The sequence below is a fragment of the Lissotriton helveticus genome, chromosome 6, assembly GCF_964261635.1.
Source record: "Lissotriton helveticus chromosome 6, aLisHel1.1, whole genome shotgun sequence".
Classification (NCBI taxonomy): domain Eukaryota; kingdom Metazoa; phylum Chordata; class Amphibia; order Caudata; family Salamandridae; genus Lissotriton; species Lissotriton helveticus.
The window spans coordinates 914673768-914686357 of record NC_136067.1 but is presented as its reverse complement, the minus strand read 5'-3'; the positions used below and the strand labels follow the sequence as shown (position 1 = coordinate 914686357).

The following is a 12590-nucleotide window of genomic DNA, read 5'->3' as shown; positions in this document are numbered from 1 at the left end:
CATTTGACCTAGGTACTCGATCTCAGACACTTTGAATTTACATGTCTTTCATTTTAGTGTCAAACAACTCTTTTGTAACTTTTCTAGGACCTCGCTCAATCTTTTGTCATACTCACAACTATCAGAACCATACACCAAAATATCATCCTGATACATTTTCACTCCTTTGACATCTTTCAAAATGCCCTCCATAGCTTTCTGGAAAACAAATGCAGCGGAAACCAGTCCAGAAGCATCATAAGATATTTGAAGGAGCCAAAGGGAGTGCTAAATGTGATAAGATCTTGTGAAGAGGGGTACAACATGCGCTGGTGATACGCTGATGCTTGGTCACTGGAGGAGAAATACTTGGCAACATTAAGAGAACACAACATGTCATTGATGTTAGGAAGCGGACAATGGTCCACAATGACTGACCTTTTGAGTTTACTAAGGTCCACACATAGCCTGGCCTAACCGTTGGCCTTGCAAGCCATCACAACTGTTGTGACACATTCAGATATTTCTACACTCTGAATGATCCCATTGTCAACCAATGTATCCAGTTCCTTTCTCATACTCTCTTTTACCAGCATTGGCACACCATCACCTTAGCTGCTTTAGTTTGTACACCTGATCTGAGTTTGATGAGATGCATATAGTTCATGAGACAACTAAGCTCATCTTGAATATGCTAGGAAACTAGTCAATCCACACATCTCAGTCCATCGTAACTGTGTCTACGAGGGGAGCGTCTTTGACCCTAATGGGGATCCTCATTGGGGTCAAGATAAACATTCAAATCTCATTGATGACATCAACTAATGAGGGAATGTCCTTTTAAGGACACATACATTTTCCCCGGTATTATTCAGCCCTTCAATTCAATGGTCCCTCAAAAATACCCCGGCAACTTGATGAGTTCACCGCCATATCCTTTGGGCTTTACATCAGGCCTCCGTAACTACAATTTTGTTTTTAAACATTGATCCCAAAAAAGTTGTGGAATGAGGGTTACTTTTGCACCTGAATTAAACTAAATTTTAAGAACCTCATCATTAACCTGGATGGTTTCATACAGCCCATTAGATGTACCCCCTTCAGTTTGCAGTATAGTGATCTCACCAACAACACTGTCATAATTTTCACCATCATCACTATACTCCAGCTCACACACTTTCTTCATTTTTTTAGCTGATCTACAGCATTTCGCAAAATGAACCTTCCTCCCACAAACATTACAACCAACCTTCCAACCCAGGAAACTCCTTTAAATTGGCCAATGACCAGCATTTCCACAATAGAAAACGCTTACCCGCAAATGCTTTCCGAGATCTAGTACCAGCTTTATCTTGGGAAATTTTGTTTTTGTTAAATTTGTCATGCACAACCTGAACTGCCACATTATCTGTCTTATCAGACCCTTCATTGGTGCAATGAATAACATCTACACATGCTTTGGTGTGCGCAAACATTTTTGCAGTGGTAAGAACTTCCTGTAAAGATGTCGACTCACATTGAAGATTTGAAGTCCCAGTCCTGCATTAATTGCAGCAAAGACCGCTGATGTAACAACTTGATGATAAAGGAAAATTAAGAGCAGCTCACGGTCCTAACGCCACAATACACATACAGTGATGATCGCTGCTTGCCCTGCAATGCACAGTGATGACCGCTGCTCGAGCTACAACTGTTGTGCTTCGAGACTCGTTTAATGTGCCACAAGGCACGCCGTCCCGCTAGCGTTATACTCTAAATAAAAGGTGAGAGTACCTGTAAACGAGTACGAGTGTAAGCTAGCAGGCCATTTGTCAAGTAATAGGATGTTCAGGAACTCACATTAGTCCAAATGTTGTGTTGAGGCCACAGTCTTAAAATGGATGAAAAGCTGTACACCTGCGGGGTCTAGACATTGCTTGTTACTAAATGTAAAAACTCAATCGCAGAGGCAGGTCAAGAGAAAGATAATTATTCTAATTACAGCTTAATTTTTTTAAATTTTATTTTAAAATGTTTTGTATAGCGCGGACATGATAGGCCCTTTCCTCAAACTCAGACGTATGGCATCCAGGAGCTGCTAACAACAACTGACTTCTCCATGCCCCCTACATTCTAGGTGATGCTTCTAGGTTACAGACAGTCGCATCATTACCTGGAAACAGAATACCAAACTGTTTTCTCACTTTCTCACTTTTTTGTTATCTTTTTATACCTACTTCCTTCTTCCCTTTCTGCCTTTTTAGGTCGAGGCATGCTGTATTTGAGTATGGAGTTGAAACTCCACACACTCTCCGCCCATATTTTTAATTGGCTTGTGTCATTGTCCTTTTTAAATGCAGGCTTATGATTCGTTATTAGGCTTGTTAGTCCCTCCTTAGTACTGCCTTGTCTTCATTTGTAACTTCCCAATAGGACGGGCCCTTTTACTTCTCTTTAGGGCTGGCGCAAGGCTTGGGCTGTCTGGGCAGCTGTCCAGGGCTTCGCACTCAGCCTAACAGCATGGGGCCCGCACAAGTGTAACACGCTATCGGTCCTCATGTACCTCTGTCGATCCAATTGAAAAAAAGGTGTCTCGAAACAATTGGGCTCATGGGAGGGGGCCCCCTCCCTGAGCCTCTCAGGGATGGTGAGGGAAGGGGGACACTTCCTCTTGTCCCAATTGCAGCATGAAACATTTTGCAGGTTTGTCCTGCAATTAGGCTTTCTGCCCGGTTGCCCATTCAGAGACACTGCGGGACGCCCAGTGTCCAGCACTTTACCGCCCCCATTTTGAGACACTGAGGAACACCCATTGTACAGCACTTTAGCACTCCCACTGTTTTAACTCTCAGCCCAAAACCAATTCTCAGACCTTCAGCCTGATGTAAGCTGTAAAAAGAGGTGCAGGTAGGGGGCTGAGAGGAGGCGCTGTGGACCAGGAGAAGTCTCCACAAAGAAGTTCCGGAGCTCTGAAGGTGTCACGTATGTAAATTAGAGGGGCCTCGCACATTCCCCTTCGCCCTGGGCCCCAAAAATCCTAGAACCGGCCTGCTTCTGTTGTTACACCGTATGCCTTATTTAGTCTGTAAGCACTATTTTCTTAAATTTTAATGTGTTTCTCCTACTATAGGCACAACATTCTGCGCGCCATGCACACTTTCACTTTCAAACTGCCCGGGACAATGGCGGCCGCTTCTTTAAAATGAAATAGGTCACTCATTTACAAGAGTTTCAGCTATTGGCATTGTAAATGAAAGTGCCTTTTATTTATGTGTTATCAAAACAGATAGATAAAAGGCATTATCATTTACAATGCCAATAACAAACTCCCGCAAATGCGAGACCTATTGCTTTACAAATGATTGTTCTTTCTTGCACTAGGCCAAAGTCTGTGGAGGGAAAATAGTCCCTGGTCCCCAAAACCGTGTGCAGGTGCCATCCACCTGCAACCACCTACACAAACTAAACACTGGCAAAGCACCAACAGGCTCCCTTTTGCTAGACCAACTGCTTCTGAAATTCCGCCTCAAAAGTGCTTCACCATCAGTGTGGTGACTGTTATTCCTCATTGGACCTGAAGAAAAGACATGCAGAGGGGTAGCTTGATTTATCATAGCGAAACTTTGTGTGTGTGTACTCTTCTGCACAACCCACCCCTTTCCTCTAACTAGTTAATTAACAATGCCTTCGGAATACATTAATCGCGTATTTTGATATGCTAGGTATGGTGTCGCCTGTGTGAATTTGTGTGAAGGGCCTGGCACCTCGCCCTTCCTGTTTTAATAACTCAACTGATGCTGGAACAACAAAGGGGAGCATGCAGCAGACAAGGCCTACAGCAATCCAGTCAGAAGTGGGGTTAAACGGCCCGTCCTGGGGCCAGAAGTGCAAACAGCGCGCGGGTGGGTTTGCCAGCCGAAGGTATAAGGCTGCCTTGTGCGAACATGCGAGGGAAGCCAGCGCCAGAACACAGGCTCCGTTTATATCCCGCATCCTGACAGGCTGCGATAAGGCTGCTGCGGCGCTGGCACTGGGGCTTTCCTGGAGGACACGCTACGTTTCGGCTCTCTCTGTCCAAGAACTGCCTATACCTCCATTTTATCCCCCTCACCCGTTTCGGGAGAACTAGGGAGCGCAAGGGACATCATTTTTTTTTTTGTTTGGCAATAGATCCAGTGCGGCGCTCTGACGTGCCACATCTGGCAGCTGACAGCAGCGAAGAAAGTTGGACACGAGGGGCGGCGGCAGCACCTCGGGAGGGGGCTGGAGAGGTCGCTGGCAGAGAGAGGGGCGAGCGGCGTGTGACAAGAAGGAAGACCCGGGCTGGATGCGAGACAGGGCGCGATGGCATTAATCTCTCCCTGGCGCTGCAGCGTCCCGCTGCTTTTATTTTGGGGCTCCTTTTCCTCAGCCTCCCTGTCGAGCGAGGGGAGCGCGTTCCTGTTCTACACAGAAGGCAGCAGCGGCCACTTCCAAACACTTGGCGGGGAGCAGCAGCAACAGCAGCCGCTGGACCCCGGGACTTTCCTGCCTGTCCATCAGGTAACCGCAGACGCACTGTGTGATTATTGTCGAGAGAATATATTTTAGACGAAATCCATATTCAGTCTGTGTCTTATCTGCATCTCACGCTGCCATCTTCTTCCTCGACACAGGCACTTGTACAAGGGCTGGGAAGGGTTGGGCGGTTCTGTTACATGTATTTTTCATTACCACAAATATGGGTTTTTCAGATGTTGCAAGCTTCACCGCACAGCGTGTAGGCATCATTGCTACGAGGGAAGACCCTAAAACATTTCCTTCCATATGCTTGTACAAGGCACGCCTGGAAAGTATTAGATGGAGAACTTGAACTTTAAAGCGACAGTACCCTAAAGACACGTTAGACTGGACACACATCTGTCTGCTTTTATGACGCAACATTGAACCTCTGGGTCTTGTCAGGCATTGCACAGAGCCAGTGCATTATCTATGACAGGTAGCATCGCTTTATAGGTTTGTAATACTATGCATTTAAAAGGTAAACCTGAGAACTTTGCAAAAGATACTCAGATAAATTATGCATTATTTCTGCAACTCATACAATCATGGCATTATCCATACAAATCTACCAGGCTTACTAGAGCAAGTTCAATGTATAAGCAAGCACATTGCATTTAACAAAATTATATTGTAATAACTAATAAGCACGAAAGAAAAACATGTTGACAGACTTCAGATTGAACTAACGGTGTTACATCTATAACACTTACATATGCTGAAGCAACTGGGTGCGTCGACTGTGGAAGGGTTACAAAAATGACATTCGTCCTACGCAGCCTTTACAGTAGCACAGATGACCCCTAGACAGGCCTTTGTTCAAGTCCATTAAGAGTGTAATGTCTTGTGTCTAAAATTATAGTCCATACACAAAGTTTAAAACCAGAAGAGAAGATGGGACCAGTACCACATTTGCCAAGATGACAGTCAGATTGTTCACAGATTTTCTTCTTTATTGTGGTCCACCGTACAAACCCGAAAAATGTAACAAAAATTGGCATATTCCTTGGAATGATCTGAGGAGGACATGCAGTCGAATTCCATGCTGTGCTGGTTATTGTCCCTTAACCTCTTAATGCACCCTTGGCCTCTGTGCATGCCCATAAGCCAGGTGAATACCAAAAACTACGGTTATTGGCAGGCGCTCTGGCGAAGGATGTTATATATATATGCACTTTCAAAGTAGTGTTGAGATAAGGAGGCCTATTGGATTCCTCTAGTAAATTCAATAATTATTGTTATAAACTGCACGAAACTCTTTATAAGAACACACAGGGCATTCAAAGCACTGGCAATGAGCAGAGAAGGAAGTGTGAAAGGTTAGCGAGCGAGAGAGACAGAGACAAGGGGGGGGTGGCAGTGAAACTATATTTACGTGCTAACAGTATTATGAGGTTTTTACCCTCACATGTGGCCTAAACACATACATCAGCAGAGGATCTATGACCAGGGCCACTGAAATTATGCCGTAGGAGATAGCCAAATTACGTAGCAGGGTTGAGTAAATTATACTGCAAGAAAAGGCAAAATATGTGGCATAATGCCCACATTTTGTAGTAATATTACTTCAGTATTTTGTCATTTTTAAACTTGGTTGCACTGTATAGGCATTGGTTGCACCTCATTAGTATCAGTTTAACACCCAAATATACCTTTGAGGAACAGAAAGGTGATTGGTCCAGCTTTGCAAAGGGTCTTCCACTGTGCGTCAACACATGTAGCCGCATTTTTATTAACTAATGAACCATGTGGGCTAAAAACATTTTTTTTCTTAAAATCTGCAAATTATGCAGCAGATGCAAAAATGGCAGCGGCCACACAATCACTGAATCCCAGTGGTCCTGCCTATGACTAATGTAGATCTTCTCCATGATCAATAATGCTACAGACAGTTCCATTGATAACTTCAGTTCCTTGATGAACTTTCTGAGGCTGGTGTGCCAAACTTGGCCAAGTCCCTGGGTGCTGGTGTCCAGACCCACAGAAAAATGTGGCTCAGTCATTGAGATTCCAGGTAGTTAATTTGGAAACCAAATAAATTATTGATGTGTAGCATGAAATGTCCCCTTAGATCAGGGGACAAATGAACTCTGGTAGAACTTTGTCAGAGAAAAGCGATTTGTCAAGTCTGGTGGGTCATCTTTGTTGTCAGTGCAGTTAAAAGTTTTAGAGTTGTGCAAATCAGTCTTGACCCTTCTCCAATAGGAACAGTCCAGCCCAAACTGCAAGGTCAGGTCCTCCCTGAACTGGAACACAAGCATCCTAGGACCAGTTTCTTCCTGATTGGGGCTCCTCAGTCGGATGTATTGCTTAGTTCCATTGGTAAATTGATACATTCAAGGGATTCTTAGATTTGGTTTTAAAGTAAATGTTCGAGTAGTTTGGCTAGGATGGCTATTTGAGATTGGCCCATAGTTTGTAGTGTCTGAAAGATTCAATGAGGGATATTTAATGACAGTTTTCCGCAACATTTCTTGACTATGCAAGGGCATGTGCAGGGCCAGACTGGGAACCAAAACCGGTCCTGCAAACTTCTTGGCCGCCCACCCTGGGATGAGGGGGGGTGCAGCCGAGCAGTTTGTGAGGGCCGGACTTGGACAATTTTGTTACAGGGGGCCAATATTGCTGACCCCCAGTAACAAAAACGGCTCCCCAGGGGCTCAAACCGGCCCCCACCCTAGGTGCCCACCAGGGAAACGCCCGGTGCCGGCTACGGCCAGTCCTGCCTTGGACATGTGTATATTGTAGGCATGACAAAGTATAAGGAGACCAATGATGTTAGTGTTAGTCGATCCTTAAGTATGTACATAGTATGGAAATAAATTAGCTAGCACACAAGACATTTTTCTACTGCCATCTCACTGTTGGAGTTGTGAAGTTGTAAACGTCTAGTTTGAACAATGGGAGGATCTCTTTGAGAGTACACAACGTGATGTTTAGTGTACATTGTTTTGGATTTTGTGGGGTTGATTTGGACAAGTGATCCACAAAGGGGCAATCATGCTGTGTGTGTCGTGATTTGAATTTTATAGTTGTCTTACATTCTTTGTTGCTTTCTTGTGGTACTTCATGGGGTCCAAAGGATGAGATGTTCATTGACTTACATATGTAATGTAGTGTAATAATTCTGTACATGAGTCTATAAATGGATGCATAGTAGTAGTGGGTTGTATGGTAGGTACAAAGCAATATGAATCTGTATCAGATAGTAAGGGCAATCCTTATTGGTGGTTCAAGCTTGAGTGGCCTCTGTGTTGATTCTATGATTTAAATGTCAAAATCCCCTCTGGGAAACATCTCCCCCTTGCTTTTAGTGCCTGCCCACTATACCACCTGCCCACAAAAAAGGAAAGGTTGATGTCTCAAGGCTCTAGCATTACCTACTCAATAGACATTTAAGAACAACCTTTTGAATTACTGCCTTGTACAGGGGTGTGCACCCTGTTTGGGTTGCTGTTCTGCAATAATTTACGAGAGATCAGCACCATGACCACTGAGGCTGTCCAGAGTGCAGAAAAACAATATTAGTCATGTCTTTATAGGTGTCTCAATAGTATGACGGGCAGAAGACTCAGGGACCTAGGTAAGAAGGTATCCCTGCGGAGTCCCTCACTACTAAGCTTCACCCAACAGTAACAAGCTTTATCAGTGTTGGACATAAATGCAGTTATTTCATTCCCTACTGGATTCAGTTAAAATATTTTACACCCTTTAGGGTACTAGGGCCTGTAGCTGATCCTACACGGTAAGGATAAGGATACCACATGCTACAGGGTCTGATATTTTGTGATCTAACAGATGTAAATTCTTAGCTGTTGAGCTACTAAGATAACAGTGAAGCCTCCATTAGACATTAGATTTAGGAGACTAAAATATACTATATATTTTGAACTGCTTGCCATGGTCAAAAAATATCCAATTGTTTTTTTTGCTGCAAGGAGACCTTTATATCTCACTCCCTGTTAGAATTAAGTACCACCTGTATTTTATGGATGTGTATTTCAAGACATTAAGGTGCTTACAAGAAGACAATGGCAGTGGGTTCAGAGGAGCCCCTCATGGGGACAGGTTTGGCCCATTCCAAACAACAAACTTCAATCAGGCATGGATGGGCCAACATCCAAGGAAAGGATGTCCCAGTCACTGATCGGTGGGTTCAGGATTTTGGGGCTGACTAACTGCAGGACATGTGCCCAGTCTATCAAGATCAGGAGGAGCCTTAAGTTTGGCTTGGAGACACACTTTTGGCATTGAGATCCAATGATTTTATCGACTAGTGATTATGCCATGCCACCAGATGGAAGCAAGGAGATGCTAGTGTAAGAAATAGAGAGGACCCCATTGCAACAATGGTTTAGTCAGTAGTGCGAGTATGCATGGTCATCAGTTGGGGACACTACTTTTTGGGGACCAGCTAGCCTGCAATATGTCACTAGTACTACAGCTACCAACTTTCTCTGGAGAATGATCACGAGAAGGCTTCAAGTGAGTTTGGGCAGGCCTCTGCTCTCTTTGGACTAGCTGGGGCTCTCATCTCAGGAGTTTCAGACAGCAAGTAGCAAGGCAAGAGCAGGGCCACAGAATGTTTAGTTAATGCAGGCTTTAGAGGGACATGCATTTCTGGTCCAAGACACATTGGCAGGTTCTGCATGGTCTTTATATTTGAGGTTCATTAGACTGCTGTGGAGCCTCATCCTTATGCTCAGTTTCTGGCTGATCGGCAGCAGCCGATTGATAATCTGGCCATTTTCAAGGTTCAATTACTTGTTTCCTGACAATCAGGCTTGCTGTCTCTTCCCTTGCTTTGCCTGCCTTTGGAGGGTCAAAACTGGAATGTAAATGTCTCCCCACACCAACAAATGTCAACCTTGTAATCAGCAACTCAGTTGCAAAAAACAGGAAAATGCCTTAAGAGAAGATAAATTCTATCTCAGCATTTTCATAACCAGACATGTTTGCTACACATCAACCTGTATGAAAATGGAAAGATCAGATATCAACGCCAATATCTTCACCAACTTGCTTAATACAGTGAAGGCCCGAAAAGGTTTTCCCACGCCTAAGAACATTCACAGTGATACCGTACCTACCACCTCTACTGACTGAAACCACTAGGGTACCCTTTGTCATGCCCCATCATCACACACAAATACCCTCAGAAAATGAAACCAGACAGTTTAATAGCAGCATAAATCAAAGTTGCCAGGACAGTAATCCGGAAGGAAGCTATACTACACTGGCTGAGAGACAGGGAATTCATGCTTACCAAACAAATTCATCTCAACTGCTTGGATGCAAAGAACAGGGAAATAAACTAAGAATTGAAAATAAGTAAATGCCCAGTTTTTGTTTCATGCTTTATACTGGGGTTAATATGTTTCCTTTATGACGGAACAATATACAAATGTTGAATTGGGCATGCGGGATTTGAATACTGCTCTCCAGATTTTGCAATATGCATTTCTGCAACTAAATTAGGTATCAATTTAGCTGCTACATGACCTCATAACTTGGTCTCTGCAAATGATTGTGTGCCCACTATACACTGCTTGTCCCTTGGGCCAGCGTCCAACTTCAGAGGCTAACCATGCATACCCTGGCTGGCTGCCACATACAGTCTGGCCACGGATTCAGGAACTGTGAGGGAAGCGTATTCACAGCTGGTCAGGTCATGCCAGGGAAGCTTACAAGCAGATGCTGCTTATGAAGGCCATGAGGGAAATGGAGAATGGATGCACGCAGACCACTTGCCACCTGACATGCTGTCCACAAAAGGGTTTGCAGTTCCTGTAGACGGGAACAAGAAAGCCCAAAAAAAGGTCAGAAGAGACTGGTCAAACAGATCAGAGGAATCTAATCAATCAGAAGCAACAGCCCTGACACACCCAGATGGGTGTCATGTTTCATCATTGAGCAGCTCCTCGTTGGTCTGGTTTGGCAATTTCCAACAGGCCCCTCAAGGGACCATTTTGCGCTGGAGATCTTTTAAAGATTTTAAAAGCTGTGATAAAGTGTGTGTGAGGTGCAGAGTGTGTAGATTGGTGGTTAAGTGGTTTAAAAATAAGTCAATACTCCTTTACAGCTTAAAATGTGGCAAAAACAGGGGTCAAAATATTTCTTGCCTTTAATTAGTCACTATTGATCTGGAAATTCATCAGGACTATAAATTAACCTAATCTACAGCTGATTGGGGTTGAAGGGGGCACCACACATTGAGATATGAAAGCCACACAAAAAGAAAGAGTCCGGAGATACTGACGTTGAAGATATAAATACTTTTAAATGCAACTGCAAACAGGCATTGGTCAACAAAAAGTTTGTAAACTTTTGAAAATTTTGAAGGAGTTAGTTCAACAACTCCGGCCCGACTTTGGTCGCCAACTCTGATGAGATTGATTTCTAGGGAGCCAGAGAGGATACTTTCAACAGTTACTTGGCCCTCAGAGTGTTTTTAAGGCAAGTTCCACATTTTACAGGATGACCTCAATAGACTATAATGGAGTGGTCCTGATGCTGAGGATAAAGGTGAATAGATGCTCAAGGATGCTTCGGTTAAGGTGCAGTCGATGGAGGTGTATTTCTGGTGAGTCCTCACCCCACTAGTGATGTGTGGTGACTATGGCCACAGAGCTCGAGATCTCTTGAAGTCCTCTTTTTTGCAGTAGCTGGCCAGCCCATGCTGAGCTACTGGCCTCATTACACCGGGGCGAAATACTTTGGTGAGGCTGATGTCCCTCTGGGTTGATAAATCTTGACTTTGACAGCACTCCCGAGTCCAGCGCACTTGGGTGCAACATTTGGCTTTCAAAGATTGGCAACTTTGTATGCCCGAGTTCAGGTAGCAGCAAAACGTCTGTGGTAGCTACTAACTTACCTGTTTGGGCTTCTTCAGCTCTTTTGTTAGCTGATTCTTGGAGTCACTGCTTTGACTTTGTCCCGGGAATCAACTTTCCTCTGGGTCAGGAGCTGTAGACACAGTCCAACCTTCACTAGCCCAAAGTGCAGTTTAAAAGGCAGCAGGGGAGTCCTTCTTTGGTCCTTTCTTCAAATCCAATGTGATGTGGTGAGCAAGGTGCCAGGGGTGCCATATTTATCAAAGGAAAGTGGCCTGAGGGGACAACGCAGTTACTGGCCAATGGGCTACTGGGTCCTTTTTCTTCCATTAATATGTTTCCTGTAATGTGTGACATCTGGCTGTCCTAGAGTACACTTTTCTAGCCACTCTCAAAATGTTGGGACCCTTTCTCAGTCATCAGGCGCTACGTGGCCCACCTTAGAGGTGTGGCTACCTTTGAGTGACACGCCCATGGGAAAACCAGTAAGGGAATGAGTTTTCCTTCTCTGTCTCTGTTTCCAACTTGTCGGTATGAACAAAAGGCAGCCTGCTTGAGTGGGGAATTGTCCTTTGTCACACTGAGGGTGGCACAAAACGTGCTTCAGCCGTGGGTGGACACTCTGCCTTACATGCCATGAGTACCATCTACTAGGGACTTATAAGTAAGTGAGTCAGTACTTGCCAATTGGGGACATCCAGTTTGACATGCCTTTTGTGATGGGTCAGAACACTAGAAGTGGGGTCTGATTATCAGGCCTCAGTGCACTCTCAAAGTCGAAAAATGGCAGCTAGTAGCCCAAATGGGGCAAAAAGTTGGGGGAACCCCACAAAAAGGCGGTTTCCTTACTCTGGCACTAATTACACTAATTACAAATAATCTATGTTTATTGTTACTGAAACAACATATTTTCCCATTTTATTCATCTCAGGAGGAGGAAAGGCTAAGTAGACCCGCCAGAAATCAACTCTGTGTTGATGAACTCAAGAATAGATCACTCAAGTCCATGCATTAGTCAACAAGTCACCAGATTCAATCCACCGACTTCCACCTTGCCCCAGAGGACACCAAAGGTCACCTTACCATAAAGAAAGTAGAGTACAAGTGTACAACTTCAGTCACTAGCACAGTACATGGGCTGATAGTTTGGCCATCACACATATTAAAAAAGAATTCACAGGGGGCCTACATGATAACTCATAGCAGCCAGCAAATGTAAACTGCGCGCCATCTGTCTCTCACTCTTTTCCCGCCATCATA

The 12590-nt window shown here is 44.3% G+C and overlaps 1 protein-coding gene across 1 annotated transcript in view; it reads left to right on the top strand.

Annotated features, from left to right (window-relative positions):
- Positions 1-3949: 3949 nt before the first annotated feature.
- The window catches only part of LAMA4 (laminin subunit alpha 4), a 467067-nt gene continuing 458426 nt past the window's right edge, over positions 3950-12590 (top strand). Inside the window, exon 1 of the mRNA XM_078648567.1 lies at positions 3950-4500. Within this exon, the coding sequence (XP_078504693.1) occupies positions 4303-4500 (198 nt within the window). The 5' untranslated portion in view covers positions 3950-4302. The remainder of the gene's footprint in view (positions 4501-12590) is intronic.